This window comes from Cervus elaphus, chromosome 25 (genome assembly GCF_910594005.1).
Source record: "Cervus elaphus chromosome 25, mCerEla1.1, whole genome shotgun sequence".
NCBI classification, from domain to species: Eukaryota; Metazoa; Chordata; class Mammalia; order Artiodactyla; family Cervidae; genus Cervus; species Cervus elaphus.
Window position 1 is genome coordinate 26,767,060 of NC_057839.1, and position 21,246 is coordinate 26,788,305.

General features: G+C 40.7%; 1 protein-coding gene across 1 annotated transcript in view; it reads left to right on the plus strand.

The window, feature by feature from the left end:
• The window catches only part of CDC20B (cell division cycle 20B), a 67,567-nt gene that overhangs the window by 15,370 nt on the left and 30,951 nt on the right, over nt 1-21,246 (plus strand). The window contains 3 exon segments of the mRNA XM_043887677.1: nt 11,279-11,498; nt 13,564-13,694; nt 16,878-16,971. Of these exon segments, the coding sequence (XP_043743612.1) occupies nt 11,279-11,498; nt 13,564-13,694; nt 16,878-16,971 (445 nt within the window).

Consider the following 21,246-nt stretch of genomic DNA (forward strand, 5'->3'; position numbering starts at 1 on the left):
TTCTGTCACTTAACTGTGATAATATTATTTTGGTGTTCTCTAGCTGAGTCATTGAAAAAGATAAAGCCCCTGTGTTTATATTACATCTGAACACTGCTATCTGTAACTTAAATTCTCTGGTTTTCCTCCTCCAACTCGGGTCCTTGTCTGTAGTGCTGCCATCACCTGGGTGCTTGTTAGAAACAAAGCATTTCAGGTTTCATCCCAGCCTATTTTGAATCAAGGTCTGTGTTTTTACAAGATCCCCTCATGACTCAAGAGCACATTTAAGTCTGAGAAACTTTAGACCTTAATCTTTCTCTGGTTTACAGAGCAACAAGCTTCTCTTATTTCCCTGTATCTTCCACACTAAATTATTTCATGTCTGTGTCTACAGCAGCTACGTTAACTCCTCAGACTATTTAAGCAAATAGTTTTAAAATTTAATTCACAGAACCTGCTATAATTTGAAGCATGTAAATCCATCCCGTTATAACTGTGCTTTGAGACAGGGGACAGAGGGAGAACTCTGGAAAGGGTGTTAACTGACCATCTCCCAGGCAGGGACCCAGAGGGTGATATAACTTTAATAAAATCGTTATGATAGCTTCTAGTCCATTGTTTTCTAAGAATCTCCCATTGAGTGATCCGGAGCTGAAAGGACTTGAGAAGGCCAATATTATGCTGTATGAACTTGCAAGAAATTGCTGTAGAAGCCACGATGCTAGTTTTTACAACCAGAAATATAACAATTGTGCAGACCTGATGTTTTATGTTAGTTTGACCAGAAAATTCACTTTATATGGAAATGACTTTGAAAGCTTAAGTAAGTCTCTTGTCACAGACAAAATCAGATCAGAGTAGGTTTGTTAATTTTATGATTCTTAAGGCTTGGGAGCATGATATATACATATATAGATATATATTTATGATATATAAGTATTCATAAAGGCCCATTAACCAAACATTCAAGACAACAGTTTGGAGAATTCCCACCCTAGACAGTGGTGAACACAGATTTTGGATCTTAAAAATTTCTCCGTTTTTCATTTGGCAGAGTCTTTCTCTGTATATATTTGATTTCATCATCTCTTAGCTTTTTGGGGATCTGTCATCATTGCTTACATGTTCTGTCCATACTGAAATCATCTTCAGATGATAGATAAATCCATATTTTAAATTTCTCTTCATAGGGGATCATATGTTAGAAAACCCACCGACCCTCTTTCAGAAGATCTAGGAAGGCTTCCAAAAGGGGGAGAAGAGATTGATGAGGTTGAAGGTCAAGGTTAAGGGAAGCTGCTGGGCTAAGAATGGGCTAAAGCAGTTGACTCAGTTAATTAATCAACTCAGGCACTGTGGAAGATACCATAAAGTGTAAGTGATGCAGGCAGCTTCACACAAGTATGAAATCAAGTTTGGACACAAAACATGTGAAACAACTAGGGAATAATTATAAGGAAGCAAATAACCAAGTGCTTAAGAAATGACTTACGTTTGTAAGAGCTTTATACTACACATGATTCTAATAACATATTTGTAGAAAGAAATTTTTTATATTTAATACATAAGTATGTATATGGTTATGTTAAAGGGAATCATGTGTTGTATAAAGATCTTTACAGACCTTATGTAATAATTCTTTGAAATATGAAGACATTAATAGCTCCCTCAATATCACAGAACTAATAAGAGGGACAGCTAAAATTAGAATTTAGGACTTTCAACTTCATAAGCAAAATTGTTTTAAAGACATTAAACTATTTTTTTTTGGTAATAGACAAAATATGCTTACTTAGGAGAAAACATGAAAGGTCAGACTGCTGGTGAATACGACAGTACTACCCCTCTGGTGAAGGGGTTTTATTCATCAGGAGACAGTTTTATAAGAAATCACTATAAGGGTCTGAAGAGGGGAGGGAGTGAAGAAGAACAACCAAAACCTTGGCCATATGTACTGAAGTTCTCTGGAAGGGGTCAGAGTCTGCAGAGCAAGTCAAACAGAGAGATGATAATTTATTAAGGAAGGCAACCTTGGTCAGGGACATAGAAAGGAAGGCATAGATGCTAAAGACACTCTGGAGCCCCTAGTGGCAGGTGTTGGCAAGACAGAATTAAGGATATCTGATCTTGACAGTCTTTGCTTGGGTAGTGCTGCTCCCTAGAACAAGAAGGCATTGGATGTTAAAGAAGGGGAAGATAAATATTTTGGTCTTCATGATTAACCTGAAATAGTATTGAGGCCCTGAATTTGAAATGTCTTGTGGACTGCTGTGTTGGGCTTGTGGTGGTGAGGATGGTGGTAGGGGCAGACATTCAGAGGCTGAGAAAGGGTGGTTGGGGGGATATGTTGGAGAGCTGTTGGGCCATCTTTGTTACTTTTGTCTCTGCCACTGGGTTCTAGAAAGATCCTGACATCACCAGCATGTCTTTCCTTGAGATGTCTAAGTCTTTCCCACCCACTGAATATTTGTGTGTCAGATTATTTATCACTAGATATGTATTTGTTTCTATTTTCCTAGTTGTTTCATTTTGTTACTTCCTGACCTTATTTTTAACCTCTCTATCCTATTTATTTTTTGGCCCTGGTGCCCTGCATTCCTCCCGATTTAGTGTCAATATGATGTGAACTCTAAAGGTAAACAAGCCACACTGATGTGCTTGGACTATCAAGTCATTCATCCCTTTTCCCTTCTTTGTCTTGTTTTTCTTATCTTCCTCTTCCTCTCTATTAATAAATACTTGAGTCATTTAAAACTATGCGACAGGCATTTCCTCAGCAGGAGATAGATCCTGAAACAAAAGTTTAAAAACATTGAAGATGAAATACCACAGTCTACAGCAGTGTTTCTTAAGCTATAGTTATTTGTATACCATCTCTGATTTTTGCCCTGTCTGCATACCATTTGTTAATGACTTAATTTTTTTTTTGGTTCAAATCATCATTTATTTTACTCGAATTAATTTTCATAAGGGAAAACTTTCTATCAACATTGAAAATTTTAAAACATTAAAAAACACATTAAAATACATAACTCTTAAAAAAATGTTCATCTGTGCCCTTATAAACCACATGTCCTTCATGGAGGGGCTGCCTGAGAACTATATATTCAAAATGTTACCAGTGATTGAGTTCTAACTCTTTGAATGGTTGTTTGTGTCGGATACAGATTTGCCTCCTCCCATGCAACAGGGGTCAGTCCTAGTTTTGCGGGGTCAGTCCTAGTTTTGTCACATGAAAGCAATACAAAAATACGTTTTTTCTTTTATTTCACAAATTGCTTCCCTTTAAAGAAGACAGTTCCAGGACTTTTCCAATGCAGGGATGCGGGTTCGAACCCTGGTGGGGGAAACTAAGATCCTACCAGCTGTGTGGCACAACTGATAAAAAATAAAGAATACAGTGCCTTTTGGGCCTCCTTTCCTCTGGACTAGATACCCCAGGTGCCTTCACCCCATTCTTGGGTCACTCTGTTACTGTGTTTTCTCTGATCTCCTATTATTGTGGTCTCTCTTCTCCAAATAAAATCAAGTTTTGAATCCTGGCTTGTCCATCTCCTTTTAAAAGAACAGTTCTGAGACTGGCCACAGTTCTCCAGATGAGTTCTGACTCGTGCAGAGATAATAAGATTTTGCTTGCTTTTTTCCTGGACACTGTTTTTCCCTTAATAAGAGCTAAAATTGTACTCCTTAAACGAAGCAATGGCATTATACTGTTGTCTCATATTCTGGAGGTGGTTGTCTAATACTGCCTGTCATTTTCACTTCTTATCAGTTCTTTCCCACGTTAGGCCTGTGCAGTGAAAACAATCTAAATGGGAAGATTTTTCACATATTCTTATTGAATGGAATTTTGCTGACTTTGGTCTTTGTCCCAGGCTTTATATTTTTAATATTTTAACTTTCTTCTCAACTTGGGAAAAATAATTTTGATAAATTCCCATTCAAACCACTAATAACAAATTGAATAGTGTTAGGCCAGGGACAACTCCCCTGTAGTACATTGCAGGGGGATTCATTCAGCCTCACATGGATCCAATAAGCCTTGTGCCTTCTGGACTGCTGTCTGCAAGCTACTTATTTCTAGTGACTTATTCCTCCTATTGGAAAACCATGAATAACATTTGTCTATCTAAATTTGGGGGGCATTTTCTCATTTGTCATCATAGATCACTAATCAGTGTCCATTCTGGAAGTGTTGCCAGTGTTCTGAGGGTTCATTTATCTGGTCCCAGAGATTTGAACTTATTTAAAATGCTCAGATGAGTACTTACTGCTTAATTTATCTCACTCTCCAGTTTCTGCAGAAATGTTTATTATATGCTGTCCAATTTGAAAATCATTCTTAATGGAAAAGAAAGAAAGAAGATAGCTTATTTCCCTGCCTTAGATTCTTTCTTAAATCCCTTGTGCCTTTTCAGGATTAATTGCCTCAGAGGAAAGAGATTCATTCATTTGTTCATGAACTCCTAGATGCCAGTAAATATCCTGTAATCTGAGGCTAGTAAGAGAAAAGACAGAGTCTCTGGTCTTCAGGAACTGCTGATATAGTAGGAGGACATAAAAATAATCAGCAAAGTGAAATATGAGCCGTCTTAGTCTGTGTGGGCTGCTGTAACAAAACACCGCAGACTGGGCAGCTTATAAACAATAGGATTTTATTTCTCACACTTTTGGAGGCTAGAAGTCTGAGGTCAGGGTCCCAGTGTGGCCAACTGAAGGCTGTCTGCTGGGCTGCAGACTTCTTGTTGTGCCCTCCCATGGTGGAAGGGACTGGACAGCTCTGTGGGGCCTCTTTTATAAGGGCACTAGTCCCATTCTTTACCATCTGAGCTTCCCTGGTGGTTCAGATGGTAGACTCTGTCTCCAGTATAGGAGACCTGGGTTCAATCCCTGGGTTGGGAAGATCCCCTGAAGAAGGGTATGGCAACCCACTCCTGTATTCCTGCCTGGAAAATCCCATGGACAGAGGAGCCTGGTGGGCTACACTCCAGGGAGTTGCAAGGAGTTGGACATGACTGAGCGACTAACGCTTTCACTTTGCCCTCATGACCTATTCACTTCCCAAAGGCCCCACCTACTGACACCTACCTTTAGGGGTTAGGATTTCAATATGATTTTGTGGAGGAAGAGGGGAGAGACACCAACATTGAGACTACAGCATGAGCAGAGATGTTAAAAGCACAGGGACTGAAGACTGAGTGGCTTTGTGAGTTGAAACTGCAGGTTGCCCTGGTCGAGTATGAGGTTGTGCCCTGCATGCTGCAAAGGCCATCACGTTGTGTACAATTGCGGTGGCCTGAATCCTGGCTCTCCTACTTGTCAGCACTGTGTCTTTGCTCAAGTTATCTTGTTCAAGCCTATTAGCCTTCACTTTCCAACTCTGGAGAATGGGGGAAGTAATTGTACGTATCTCATTGTGTTGTGATGAAGTTTTAAAGAAAAATCCTCTAATGCATTTATCTCAGTGCTTGGCACATACTGAGCACTCAGTGAACACTATTATTATTCATAAAATGTGGCTTGGCTCTATTGGAAGCACACACAGTGAGCCATGGAAGCACAAGGAGTGCTAAGTATTAGCTTCTAATGACTGATGTAATAAATTACCACAAATTCCGTGGCTTAAAACAGCACTCGTGTGTTCTCTGACAGTTATGGAGGCTAGAGGTCCAGAGTCAGTTTCGCTGGCAGAAGCGAAGTAGTCAGCAGGGCCTTGCTTCTTCCAGAGGCACTTGGGGAGGAGCTGTTCCTTGCCTCTTCCAGATTCTGGTGAGCCAGAATTTCTTGATTGAGCAACACTCCAGCCTCTGCCTCTGTGGTCGCATTGCCTTCTCCTTCTCTGTGTGTGGTCAAGTCTCCCTCTGCCTCCTTCTAGAAGGAGGGGTGACCCACATAATCCAAGATGATCTTCCCATCTCAAGGTCCTGACCTTGATAAACACATCTGCAAAACCTCTTTGTCATAGGAGGGAACATTCAGAGGTTCTAGGGCTTAGGACCTGCATATCTTAGGGGGCCAATATTGTATAAGGATTCTCTAGAGAAACAATCAACAGGATATATGACAGAGACATAGATATAGACATTGACATAGACACAGACACCAGTAGAGATACAGATAACAAGTTCATGAGGTTATGGGAGCTAAACCCCACAACCTTGTCATCTGCAAGGTGGAGAACCAGGAAAGCTGATGGTATGATTCAGTGCAAGTCCACAGGCCTGAGAACTGGGGAATTGCAGTGGAGACTACAGTTGAGACTACTAAGTCAAGGAATCTGAAGGTCTAAGAACCAGGAGCTCTGATATCTGAGGGCAGGAAAAGATGGATATCTCAGTTCAAGAAGCAAGAGAATTTGCCCTTTATCTTTTTGCTCCATTTGGGCCCCTTGTGAATTGGATGGTGCCCATCCATTTTGGTGAGGGTGGATCTCGACTCAGTCTACTGAATCAACATTTTCGGGAAGGTGTTCTGGTTGATCCCAGCCACAAGGCTAGAATTTGCTCCTGCAGAGAACAGTTGAAAAGCATCCCAGATGGGGAAACTGTACGGTGAGAGTAACAGTGGACAAGTCAGAGAAACATGGCTCAGTGTCAGTGTGAAGTTTCTTAATCATTTTTCTTAGCTGACATATTCTTTTCATGTTCATATGACATATTCAATTCATATTCAATTTGACATATTCATATTCTTCTTTATTTTCCCTCTTCTAAACTCAGGATTATTTTGTTTTTATATATTTAAATTGGGGCTCCAAGAAAACCTTGGATCAAGAGCATCATGTTTGGTGCAAATTAATCTTCAAATATGGTGGCTGCCGTCTTCCTTGCCACCGAGAAGGGAGAGGGTGGCTTGGCTGGTGTTTGCAGAGGGTGCAGACCTAACCCACAGCCTGGACGGGGCCCACAGGCTTGCTTTCCCATGGCATTTGAAAATTTTTGAATCATTTGAAGGCTTTAAGAAATAGAGAAATTGATGAAAAGTCTCAATTTCTGTTAAAACAGGGACAACGTGCCCCTCTGACTTTCTTCTTATTTTTTTAAAAAAATTATTTAATTATTTATTTTTGGCTGTGCTGGGTCTTCACTGCTGCACGGGCTTTTCTCCAGTTACAGTGAGCAGGGGCTACTGTCTAGTTGCGGTGTGTGGGCTTCTCATTGTAGCGCCTTCTCCTGTCAGAGCACGGACAGGAGAGTCAGAGCACGGACTCCAAGGCGAGTAGGCTCCAATCGTTGCGGCTCCCCCCAGGTTCTAGAGCACAGGTTCAGTAGTTGTGGTGTGTGGCTTTAGTTGCTTTGCGGTAGGTGGGATCTTCCTGGAGCAGAGATCTGACCGTGTCTCCTGCATTGGTTGGAGGATTCTTTTTTTTTTTTTTTTTCTTTATTAACAGACTTTTGGACTCTGTGGGAGAAGGTTGGAGGATTCTTGACCACTGAGCCGCCAGGGAAGCCTGCTCTTTCTTGGCTGAGACGTGAGCCTTACGGTCAGAGAGAGATTCCCACCACCCAGTCTCCCTGTGCCTGCGGCTGAGCCTCTCCAGTCGTTGAGTTGACTCTCTGGTTTCCTTGGAGGACAGTAACCCAGAAGTAGGAAGAAGAAAATCTGAGCGGGCCACATTTCTCCCTGGGGGTCTGCTCCTGTCAGCTTCTTCCCTGTTGCTCCCTTGTCTAGACTTCTGAGCAGGAGAAGGCTGATTTGTGTTTCCCGGGCTCCCTCCTTCCTGCTTTTCAGCTTTCCTGTTCCTACTCAAAAACAAGAACAAGAGTAGAACAATTGAAAGGCAAAAAAATCAACCCCAAGCAACACTGTTCACATCAGTGGAGGCCTCAGGCTCCTGACTTCTCTATTTCTGGGGAAGGACACTGTCCTTTTGATGCCTTGGGGAGGGAGTTGTTGCCAGATGAAGCAACTGCCTGTCTGCCTTTGGGAAGGAAGATCACTTTCACACATACTCACTAAAAAAAGCAAACAAAACCAATATTCCCTGCCTTAAATGTTCTTGCATATTTTCTTTCTTCCTATCTTTCTTTTATAAATAGGAAGTGGGACCATATTGGAATACTCTTGTATAGTGTCCTTTTTTCACTTGTTAGTAGAGTGTAAGCATTTTCATGTTTTATTGAATTTTATTCTACTTGAAAGGTTTTTAAATTGAAGTGAAATCACAAAATATAAAAACATAAAAATAAACATTTTCAAGTGAAAAATTCAGTGGCCTTTAGTACATTCAGTGTTGTACAACTGCCACCTCTGTCTCCTTTCAAAATAATTTCATCATCACAAAAGAAGTCTCAAAAAAAGACAAAAGAAGGCTCTATAACCATTAGGCAGTTTCTCCCCATTTCCTCCTTCCCCAACCCATGGAAACTACTGTTTCTGTGGAGTTTACCTATTTAGGATATTTCACGTACATGGAATCATACAATATGTTTTTGGCTTTTTAAAATTATAGTATTTTCAAGGTTTATCCACATTGTAGCATTTTATGAGTACTTCACTTCTTTTTATATGAGTAATATTCACATATATATATGTTGTTATATAGGAATATGTATGTATTCCACTGCACACATACTTCTGCCCTCAATTTGTTTATCCGTTTCAACCTTCTGGCTATTATGAATAATACAACAGTACAGGGAGGAAGCCAGTTCTGACCCCATGATGGAATTGTTTCTTTAACTTGCTTTTCTTTGCTTTTGCTATTATTCAGTTCAGTTGCTAAGTCACATCTGACTCTGCGACCCCATGGATTGCAACATACCAGGCTTCCCTGTCCATTTGTTATTATATCGTACAGAATGGTTTGCTTCAGAATCCTGCCCCTCTGCCTGACTGTTAAACTAATGTGCCTTTGTTCGGAACCCTGTCCACCTGTGGATGGCAGGAAGGGAGAAATTAACACTTCCCTTGCCTGAGACTTGCCATTTTAGGAGATGTGTGCAAGATTAATGGCTTTTTTACTTTGCTTCCTCACCTCCCCCCATCTCTGATCTATAAAAGAACCTGGCATCCAGAATGCGATAAGATGGTTATTTTGAGGCGCTAGCCTGTCATCTTCTTGATGTCTCTCAGATTCATTGGCCTGTCGTTTGGCGGCGAGCAGAGTGAGCTTGGAGTTGGTAACACTACTATGAACATCCGTACATCTGTATTTATTTGAGTACCTGTTTTCATTTCTTTTGGGTATATACAGGAGTGGAATTGCTAGTCATATGGTGATTCTAGGTTTAGCTTTTTGAGGAACTGCCAAACTTTTTCCACAGCAGCTGTACAGTTTTACAATCCCATAACGAATGTACAAATACTCTAATTCCTCTACATCCTCACCAACAGTTATAGATAGATAAATTTATTGATCATAGTAGTGAGTGTGACGTGGTGCTTCACTGTGGTTTTTATTTGCATTTCCCTAATATGTGTCATCATTTCTAATGACTTCAGAGTATTCCCTTCTATGGATGCCACAGTTTACCTGACCAGTTCTCCCCTGGTGAACACTGAGTCCCCTCATCTTTTTCCCTTATATACTGCAGTACACATCCTTGTGTTCTCAGTTGAAAGTGTGGACTGTGGAGTCAGACAGATAAGGTTAGGGCATAGCATCTCCATTTACTCACTGTGTGGCCTTAGGCAATTCACTTAACTTCTGAACCTCAGTTTCATCATTGGTAAGATGGGAATAAATAACAGACTTGCTTCACCAAGTGTTTCTGAGGATTATATATGAATGTACATAAAGCTCTTAACACATGGGTTTGTATGTGGTAAGCACTCAATAGATGCTGCAATCTTTGGTTTTCATCCTTGAATTCTTCTAGGTGACATTGCTAGGTCAGTAGAGGTTAGGCACATAATAAAGGGCTTTTAACACACATCGCCAAATTGTCCTTTCCAAACATTATTTTTTGACACTCCACTACTGCATGCTAGTGCTTGTTTCTAGAACCTTCAACATTAGGAAATGTCATTTTAAAAAATTGCTAACATCTCATTATTGTTTTAAATTTGCATTTTTTATTACGAATGAGCTTGAATATTTTGGGAGCATTTATATCTCTTTTGTGAACTGCTTGTTTTTCCTATGGGATGGCAAACTTTTCTAAATTTCTGTAAGAGCCCTTTGTAGAAGGATATTAACCTAATATGGGCTTCCTTATAAACTCAGCTGATAAAGAATGCACCTGCAGTGCAGGTGATCCCAGTTTGATACCTGAGTCAGGAAGATCCCCTGGAGAAGGCTATCCACTCCAGGATTCTTGGGCTTCCCTGGTGGCTCAGGCAGTAGGAATCTGCCTGCAATGCGGGAGACCTGGGTTCGATCCCTGGGTTGGGAAGATCCCCTGGAGGAGGGCACGGCAACACACTCCAGTATTCTGTCCTGGAGAATCCCCATGGATAAAGGAGCCAGGTGGGCTACAGTCCATGGAGTCACAAAGAGGTCGACATGACTGAGCGACTAAGCACAGCATATTAACCTAACATGGGGCTTCCCCGGTGGTTCTAGTGGTAAAGAACCTGCCTGCCAGTGCAAGAGACTTGAGACCCAGGTTCCGTACTGAGTCAGGAAGATCCCCTGGAGGGGGCATGGCCACCTATTTCAGTATTCCTGCCTGGAAAATCCCATGGACAGGGGAACCTGGGGGCCTGTAGTCAATAGGGTTGCAAAGAGTTAAACACGACAGAAACAACTTAGCAGGCACAACCTAATATGCCTGTCATTTTGTTAAAAAATAACTCATTTTCATTTTAATTTCACGTAGCTCCAGGGCATGGCTCACCACTAAAGGATCTGTAACTACCAAACTCCTGTTATTTCTCAGAAAGGATGGACAGAAGTTGTGCAAGTTAGGCCTCAGTTTTCCTATCTGTGAAATGGATTGGACTTAGAAAATTGCTGTTTATTTCCAGATTTTATGAAATTTTATGATTTTATGTAAGCATCTTATATGCTCAGTATATAGTATTATTCAACTTCATATTTTATATTTGTATGTAATAGTAATAAGCATAAGTATAATCACTCCCTCAATTGCTTTGGTGTGTCTTGAGACCCTCAGCAGAGGCTCTGAGTGTGTGTGTGTGTGTGTTAAAATATGTAATCATATGTTTATTTTATATGTATATGTAAAATAACATTTTCCCAGGTCACAAAAATTAAAAATTTCATGTATATGTATCAACATATACATGTTGTATTGTACTAGATGAGTTGTTTATAATTCTCTTTTAAGGAATCTTAATGATTGTATCATTGAGGGTACTGTAAATCATGGATCTTTTTGTTATTAAATAGGTAGTTAATGTAGTTAATACTACATACTCTAACTTCACCAGCAACTTGGCAAAGAGGCGGTCAGCTGAAGTTCCTGTTGCCAGTAGCCCGATGACCACAAGATGGCGGCAGAGCCAAGCCAGGGATGTGACAGCCCGTTCCTTTGGGGAGGAGCAGTCAACCACTGACCTCCCAGGCACGGTGCTGAAGATGACTCCTGGCAAAGAGACCGTGGCTCCAGGTGAGGTAATGGAGATGCCACAAGCCAGTTTTGAAATCTTAAAAAAAAGATATAATTCTGAGAGAATCTTTGTCTTACAGAAATACCTAGTGTTGTATTTAGTCAACTGCTTTCTCTTTTTCTCCTTTTGAATAAGAAATTTCCAAAGGGGCAGGGGAAGGGGAGGACTGAAACAAAACCAAAAGAAAGTATGTTGTATTTAAATGTGATGTTAGACACAATGAGGCACCATAGTCCTGCAGATTGAGAAGAAGCCCAAATCTTTTTTAAATCAATGAAATTCTCATGTAATAGTAAGTAACAATACTGAAAATAGCTGGCTGAAGCAATAGGAGATACAGGGTTGGAGAAAGGTCATCCTTATGGCTGTCTTCTGAAAGATATTTTAAATTGAAGAGTGATTTTAATGCTAACTGTTTCAGAGGAATTTCTGGCTAATTGTTTTAGAGGAATTTCTCACTAAAGTGGCTCCCTTTTCTTTCATAGGTCCTTAATTAATTAGTTATTTTCAAATAAGACATTGCATGAGAAATTTAGAATTCTAAGAGATAATCAGACAAAATAATTTTATAATGAAGTCTATTTTATTTTCCATTTAAGTTTATACTGCATATTAATCAGAAACATTGGTTTCTCGGTGTTTTGCTGGTGGGGTTTCTTTCTTTTTGTTCCAGAAAAGTGAACACTGAGGACCCTCCCATCCTAAAAGGGATGTTTGTAGAGAGGTTCATTTGCTGTCATGCTTTGTGGACAAAATCTGAGAGGTCCAGGATTCCTTAGGCTGGTGGACGTGAACTCTTTGTTGATAACTGGGATGATTGTCAGTACTAGCATTCAACTGCAACATTTTCTTTTTCATTTGAGGTTCAGAGAGCCAGCTTCTTTTCCTCTTTACTTGTCTACAAATATCACAAAACAGGCATGCATAATTTTGCAGGACAAAGAGTAAGATCTAAAACTTTGCAGAATGTTTCAGCAAAGTTGAAATTAGATTTTGGATTCCTCCTTCCTCTTAGATTTTGGATAGCCTAGAGCCCAGAGGGGTTGGGCTCTAGGAACATCAGTGACAGCTTATCCAGAACATGTTTGTCCGAATGAGAAGAGATTGTCACATGGCAAAAGGCCGAATACTTAATCCGGTTGTGCCTTGGTTCCTCTGATGAACAAGTGATATAGCAGATATTTAACTTAAGAAGATGACTTGTGAAGGTTTTCGTTGCAGTTAAAAGTCTGGTAAAGGGCTTTCTCAGTCTTGAGAAGAGAATAGACATGGATCATAACGATGCAAACAACATTGGCTCTTCCATGACAGTAACCTAGGAAGTATTTTACTAAAGTCATCTCAAACTAGTTTTACATCTTTGTGCACTAGGAAGAGGGAGAGGCAGTGTTTTGCTATAATCATGTGGTGAACATGAGTGACTGACAGGCAAGCATTCCATAGTGACTTCCTGGCAGAATGTTCACCACCTGGGCAAACCAGTTACTCTTCTCACCATCATTTTAAACTTTGAACTGTTAGTATCCATTCTTCAAATGCGCAAATGTGTTCTTTCCATGCAGAGTTAAATCATTTCTGTTGCTGCTGCTGCTGCTGCAGTTGGAGTCAGGTCTTTACTCTTGACATTTCCTCCTGGTTCTGAGACCACCGAGAGAATTTCTCACCCAGTGTTCACTCATGAACCCAGTAACCTGCCTCGACCCTGTGCCGCCCCTCCACCCCACCCCACCTAGGACTTTGGAGAGATGAGGGCCTACATCTTTACATTCTGTTTTGTACATGCCAAGGACTGACCTCCCACCAAAGGTTTAAGAGATTATGGTGGTGGTTTAGTTGCTAAGTCGTATCCAACTCTTGCGACCCTATGGACTGTATGTAGCCTGCCAGGCTTCTCTGTCCATGGGTTTCTCCAGGCAAGAATACTGGAGTAGGTTGCCATTTCCTTCGCCAGGGCATATTCCCAACCCAGGAATCGAACTCGAGTCTCCTGCATTGCAGGCAGATTCTTTATCAACTGAGCTATTATTTTAAAAACCAAATTCAAAGCTAAATGTTTTCTGGCAGGATCCTACAAGGAACCACTGAAGACCCCCAACAAAGGAAGTTCTGAAACCAATAACTCTGCTCTCCAGTTTGGGAAGGCTCCTTATGCACTGCAGAGAGGCTGGAAGGATAAAGTTGCTTCAAAAGGCCCGGTGGGTGAAGAGAGAAAACCAAAGATTTCTCATCTTGAGAATCTCAAACAGCTGAGTCCCAAATGTGAGATAAGAGCTGGCTTAGTTGCTCTTACAAATCAATAAGGAAAGGATGGGTTCCTGATAGGAAAAATGAGTGTATGAAGGACACTTCCAAAAAGAAACAGTGTTGTTAATTAACATAGAAAAGTGTTTAATTAGCATCAATCAAAAAAGTGAAAATGAGACTAACCATCCAAAAGGTAAAGATTAAAGACAGGGGGACTTCACCGGTGGTCCAGTGGTTAAAACTCTATGCGTCCAATGCAGGGGGTGTGGGTTCAATCCCTGGCCCAGGAACTTAAGATTTTGCATGCCAAATGGTGTGGTAAAAAAAAAAATAGAATAAAATTATGCATACTATGGTATGTTTCCTCTCAGTGCAAAGTTCTGTTGTGCGGTCTTTTCCCAACTCTTTGGAAAGTGTGTGGTGATATGGTCTGCCCTTTGGCAGATTGATTTGACTCCTCCTCTATAAGATGGTCTTTTCAGTATTTCCCTTAAGTTTTGTGGATTTTTAAAAAAATTTCTCTACGAAGTTAACAATTATTTTAAGGATCTTATTGATTATGATTCTAATATCATAGTCCACCCTAAATCCTTTGCACACATTAAATATTAATAGCATGTTTTTAGGTTTATCGAATCCAGTGAAGAGCCTCTGAAGGAATCAATGTTTCATTTAGAAAACTGAACTAGGAATATTATAAATTCTCAATTTAGGCATAGTTAGTCATTTGGCGTGTGCTTCCTGTGTTTGGCATATGTGTTTTGCTTGAGGAACAATAAAATATTGTGAATGTGAAACTTAATTGTTTGAACTCATACGCAGTTGAAAACAACTGTATTAGAGCAAGCCTCCTGCGGTGCTTTGCTGCTGTGGGGCTTCCCTGGTGGCTCAGAGGGTAAGGAGTCTGCTCGCAGTGTGGGAGGCCCGGCTTCAGTCCCTGGGTTGGGAAGATCCCATGGAGGAGGAAATGGCAAAACACTCTAGTATTCTTGCCTGGAAAATCCCATGGATGGAGGAGCCTGGCAGGCTACAGTCCATGGGGTCGTAAAGAGTCAGACACGACTGAGTGACTTCACTTGCTATTTGCTTGCTGCTGGGTAAGGGTAAGATGGCGAGGGAGTTATGTTGAGGGAACTATGTGTGCTGTTGAACTCATGCCCAGGCCAGGCTGTTAGCACCACTGTCCCTTCCACCCTCTACTGGTGACTGGAGGTTTTACTGCCGTGAGTTCCAGGACTTCCCTTTTCCTTCCCCTTGGGCTGTCTGGCAACTGGTAGCAGCAAAGTTGGTGGCTCTGTTGGTGGGGTCATGATGGTGTGGGCAAGTTACCATCATTACAGCAATTGTTATCCAGCCTGAACATCATCCCAGTTTCACTGGAGAACCTGGGCAGGGGATAATGGAAGCTGTTTCACTACTTTATGTAGAGCATTTGTTGTCATGACTAATTGGGAGTCCAACAGCAGCAAAAATGGTGCAGAGGTAAAGCGAGGTCTTTCACCTTGGCGGTGGACAGGTGTCTTCCTGTGGTCCTCAGAGGTCATCCAGAGGGTATTTCCACAGTGAGAGCTGAATAGCTATGGAGATGTTCAAAACTCTCATACCCAGCCAGCTGTATGCCAAGTTGCTCATTAAAGTAATAGTAGATCTCACCTAATGAAGAGTACCCCTGGGTGCATGGAGCACACACACACTATCTGGGCAATGCCTTGGTCTTTGTTGTCTCTACAGGATTCTGAAGAATGAATCTGTGAAGAGTTACACTGAGCTACCGGCCAGCAGGGCATTTAGAAATGGTATTTTATACCAGTGCTCCTCAAACAGGGGTGATTTTGCTCCCCACAGAGCATCTGACATGTCTGAAGATAGTTTTGATGATCAGAAGCCAGGGGGAAGGTATCTGGTAGACCACAACAGTGCATTATTTGCCCATATTTCTGTGGTTGTGAAACTCTATATTTAATTTTTCTACTTTGAATACCTAAACATCCATGATTTATTGACTGGCAGTGCCTATTATATGACATAATATCTGGGAAGAAAGCCAAAATATCAAAGTGATGCTTGATGGAGAGACTTCTGTCTGAATTATTGTGAGTCAGTGATTACATGTATCATTGAGAAGGAGGAAAAAAAGAATCTTCTCTGTTTTGACTGTTCACTATTATATTTCTAGAATAAGTACTTTTCTTTCCCCTTTTTACTAATTTGCCTCTTTGTTTTTGATCAAAGTTAGATGTAAGAAAGGGGCTTCCCAGGTGACTCTAATGGTAAAGAACTCACAAGCCAATGGAGGTAGATATAAGAGATACAGGTTTAATCCCTGAGTCGGGAAAATCCCCTGGAGGAGGGCATGGCAACCCACTCCAGAATTCTTGCCTGGAGAATCCCATGGACAGAGGAGCCTGGTGGGCTGCAGTCTGTAGGGTTGCACAGAGCTGAACAGGACTGAAGCAACTTAGCACGCATGCACAGATGTAAGAATGTCAGGAGGGCTCATTGTATACTTGCCCAGAGAAACAGCAACCTGATTTTTGTGCTCGTGGAAATTTAGACAATTGGCTTAACCTCTCTGTGAGTTGATGTTCCCATTTCTCATGGGAAAGGGGGTTAGTGGAAAAGGACCTTTAAGATGACTAGTTTAATCCCCCCCCCCCCCCCACGAGAAACTAATACAACATTCTAAAGCTATTTTGTTGTTGTTTAGTCGCTCAGTCGTGTCTGACTCTTTGCGACCCTATGGACTGTAGCCCACCAGGCTCCTCTGTCCATGAAATTCTCCAAGCAAGAATACTGGAGTGGGTTGCTGTTTCCTTCTCCAGGGGATCTTTCTTACCCAGGGATCGAATGTGTGTCTCTTGCGTCTCCTGAACTGGCAGGCAAATTCTTTACCACTGTGCCACTGGGGAAGCCCATAAAGCAATTATACTTAAATAAAAATTAATTAAAAAAAGAAATAATATATCAGTAAAATGTTTGGTACTGTGTTCATTACACAGTGGTTATCTAGGTTTTGACAATGTGTAGTCTTTAAATTTTCCAGTGAATTATCAGTTTTACTTTTATACCATGTAACACACCTGAGATGTACACGGATGTTTCTGAATAAGTATTCTCTTTGTGTTTGTTTTCAGAAATGCTTAAATCAGCTATTTTCAACCCAGAACGTGGCTCAGCAGGTTAATGGGAGCATGCAGCTCTGTGAGAGATCCCAATGCACTTGGAAAGGTATGGGCCAAAGATTTCCCGTCTGTCCTGCTTTCCCACCCTCCTCTCTCCCTGCCTCCTTCATTTCTTTCTTATCTTAAAATATATTATTTTTACATTAGAACAAAAATCAGCATAAAGTTTGGATAATTCTCATAATCCTCTGTCTTAACTATCCTGACCCCATACCTCATTTCCTAGAGGCAACCACCTTAGCTCTGCCAGCTATGCCCCCTGGTATTTACATCTAGTTTCTAAATAACATTTGTAAACTCTTAATTTATTTTTTTACAATTTTAGACTTAATCACAACTTTCTAGCATAGTAAGAACTTAGTTCTCCTCCTATTTCATTCACTTCTCTCAGTCTATTTGTATTACACTTTAACAAAGTAAAATTAGTATTTAATATTTATATCATATTCAGTTCAGTTCAGTCGCTCAGTCGTGTCCGACTGTTTGTGACCCCATGAATCGCAGCATGCCAGGCCTCCGTGTCCATCACCAACTCCCGAAGTTTACCCAAACCCATGTCCATCGAGTCGGTGATGCCATCCAGCCATCTCATCCTCCGTCGTCCCCTTCTCCTCCTGCCCCCAATCCCTCCCAGCATCAGGGCCTTTTCCAGTGAGTCAACTCTTTACATGAGGTGGCCAAAGTATTGGAGTTTTAGCTTTAGCATCAGTGCTTCCAATGAACACCCAGGACTGATCTCCTTTATAAGCCAAATAGTGTACTCTATCTATACCTCTTTTCTAGTTTAATTCTTTGTTTTTCCTAGAATTAAAAAGTTGCTTTCTCTTTTCATTTATTAGCTACCTATGAAATTATGACTGTGTTCCCTAAATGCTCCCATGCTTTGTTCCATAGCCATCAATAACCTTTTCCACGTACCTGTCCACATGGGTTGTTGTTTTCCTTGGTGGCCTCCTACCCAGAACCTGCTGAATAGGCCACTCTCTTGGTCAGTCCCACGGCTGTAATTCTGGGACTTCTCTCTGATGCTAGATCCACTGTTTCCTGGCAGCCATGTTGTGCTCTTTCTGGGTTTGCTGGTCTGAAAGTGTGCTTATTCCACTTTTACACTTGATTCATAGTTTGGCTGGCTACAGATGCTAGTCTTACTCAGAACTTTGTGGAAAAGGTATTGCTTTATTGTTTCCCAGCACCCATTGTTGCTGCTGAGGCAGTCATATATTGTGACTTCCTACCCTTTCTATGCCACCTACTTTTTCTCTCTGAATACATATAGAAAAATATTTATTGTTACTGTTTTAAAATTTCATGATGATAAAGGTTCATGTATGTTAAAAAAAAAACCTCGCTGTAAATGACAAACTCACTAGTGGATCTTTCAGTCTTGGACACCTGTATCTTTTAATTATTGGAAAGTTTCTTGAATTATTCTTTAGTAATTTCTTCATCTTTGTTTCTTTTTTTCTTTCTTTCTGAGATGTTGGCTGTAATTGTTGCTCCTTGTGGATTGATTCTCTTATTTTTTTCTATTCTATTTTTCATCTCATTTTCTTTCCTTCTACTTCTAGGTGGTTACCTCATTCTGTGTACTAGCCTTGCCATTTAAATTTCTTATTTTGGCTATCTTAGTTTTAATTTTAGAATTTCTTGGACACCATCAGGCCTCTCTCTCTCCCCTCATCTCCTCCCTCCCCTTGCCTCCTTCCTGTCTCCCTCCGTCATTTCTTTCCTCTCCGTCCTCCCTCCCCCTTCTTTCCTTCCTTCCTTCTCTCTTTCCAGCATCCTGTTCATGCTTCATGTATACACTACTTTCTCTTATTTCTCTGAAAAATTTCATATAGAGCTTGGAAGTATTGCTGTTCTTCCTGAACTGTCTTTCTTTGCTTAGCTCTTCCCACAGTAGTTTTGGTTTCACTCTTTCAGAATTAAAGCTTTCTGAAATGTGTGGTGTTCTGGAAATAGAACTAAAGAATTGTGGGCTACTAAAATCTGTATAACAGTTTTCACACAGTCTATCTTCGCTCATGCTCTTGAGTTAAGAGGTTGTCATTTTTCGTTTATTCAGAGAATAAACACCTGGTTTCTTTTGATGTGTGCACATGTGTGTATGGGTGTGTGTGCAGGGTGTGTGTGCGTGAACTTCACATCTTTCAACCAGCTCTCTCTTTCTAAACTTTTGCTGTGTCTCTGAGCCCTGACCCCTTGTGGGGTTTCTGCAAGACAAATCAGCTTGCTTTTCTTTACCATGCCCCCTCTATAGGCACTCGAGTTTCATTTTTCATGTTCTTCCTGGTCAGTTATCAAACCTTTACCCATTTTGCAGAAAATTATTGCAATCTCTTCTTACTGCTCTTTTCACTCCCATACTCTTTGTTCTTATATCTCCACACCTTAAAAAGTCATTAGCTGTCATTCTGGTGAAGTTGAAAATAAGAGGCAGAGGAAGTACACTTATGTGACCTTTCCTCTGACTTGACTGCAAATCTATTGCTCTGCTTTAGAGAGATCATTGGTGGTGACACTGAAGAAGATTTGAAAGGGAGAGCTGTTGGAAGCAGAGACTAATTGAAAGGAACGTTATATGTAGGGCTCTATTCTTAATTCTCTCAAGGAGATTTAAAATATGAAATGGATTCCACATAGGCCAGATAACTAATCTTAGCAAAATGGATCACTGGGATAAGTTTTATCCAGATACTGTGCATGTAAAGTATTTCTTTATGCCTTGTCTATATTTGATAAGACTCTGAAACCTCACAGTGGACACCGCCTGTGACTTGTAAGTATACTTGTTGAACCCAGTGGGCACGTCCTGTGACTTGTAATATACCTGTTGGACCCAAAGCTAGTACAAATCTTTGGGTGGTGATGTCATGAGTGTGTCAGGGAAGATCTGCAGCCATGCAGTGGAGAGATATTGCTCCTGTGGCAGTTTCTAGAAGGTCTTCCTTCCATTCTTTATTTAATGCTCCCCATGTCATTTCCCCTGCATTCCACGTGTTCTCCTTCTTACTTCCCCTTTCCATCTTGGAAGTCTTTTTGTCATTCATGAAATTGTTGTCATGGTTGGAAAATAATTGATTAGGAGTCTACCTCTGTGAGAGAAACTTAAGAGAACCAATGGCTCAATTAATTCATAAATGCCAAGGAGACTTGCCTGTTACATTTCCCTCTGGGAGAAGATAACTTTGTGCATGCGTGCTCTTCATGCCTCTGTTTCCCGGCAGTATAAAGGGGACAAACAGTTAGATCATAAAAATAGGCACAAAAGTTGAAGGCTGGCTGAATATTCTTTTGGGTGGTTTGGGAATATACAGTTGGATGAATGAGTGAATCATATCCTTTCCTTCTTTATTCTTTTCCTTATAATTGTATTTTCTTAAAAGCAAAATAAAATATCTGGGGACATGTCTTACCTTATCTCTCCCACTTTCCTCTGATCTGATCAGTAACAAGTTCATGTTTCTGTAACATGCTGAATATTTGATGTAGAACAGAAATTATATGATGTATGTGTGCTTATTTGCCCAGTCATGTCCAACTCTTTGTGACCTCATCGACTGTAGCCCACCAGGCTCCTCTGTCTATGGGATTCTCCAGGCAAGAATACTGGAGTGGGTAGCCATTCTCTTCTCCAGAAGATCTTCCTGACCCAGGAATCAAACGTGGGTCTCCTGCATTGCAGGCATATTCTTTACCACTAGTGTCACCTATATTCCATAAAAGCAGAGAGAATATACCTATGTTATTTTGATCCTAGGAGATCTATCTACCTCTGTGTATGTATATGTGTATTAATCTCTCTATCCATCCTGTTTTTTTAGAGAAGTTTTGAATTCACAGCAAAATTGAACAGAAAATACAGTGTTCTTGTGTATACCTTGCCCCAATATATGCACAGCTTTCCCCATGATCAACATCCCACACTGGATTAGTACATTTGTTATCATTGATGAACCTCACTGACACTACTATTATCATCCAAAGTCTATCGTTTATACTAGGGTTCACACTTGGTGTTGTATATTCTATGGATTTTGACAAATGTGTAATGATACGTATCCACCATTATAACAGCAGATAGATGTTAATGTTCTAAAAATCTTTTATACTTCACCTATTCATCTCTCCTTCTTCCTCTAACCCTGGCAAACTTTTCAGTCTCCATAGTTTTACTTTTCCTAGAATGTCATTTAGTTGGAATCATACAGTATGTAGCCTTTTCAGATAGGATTCTTCCAGTTAGTAGTATGCATTTAAGTGTCCTCTGTGTCTTCTTATGGCTTGACAGCTCATTTCTTTCTAGCACTAAATAATATTC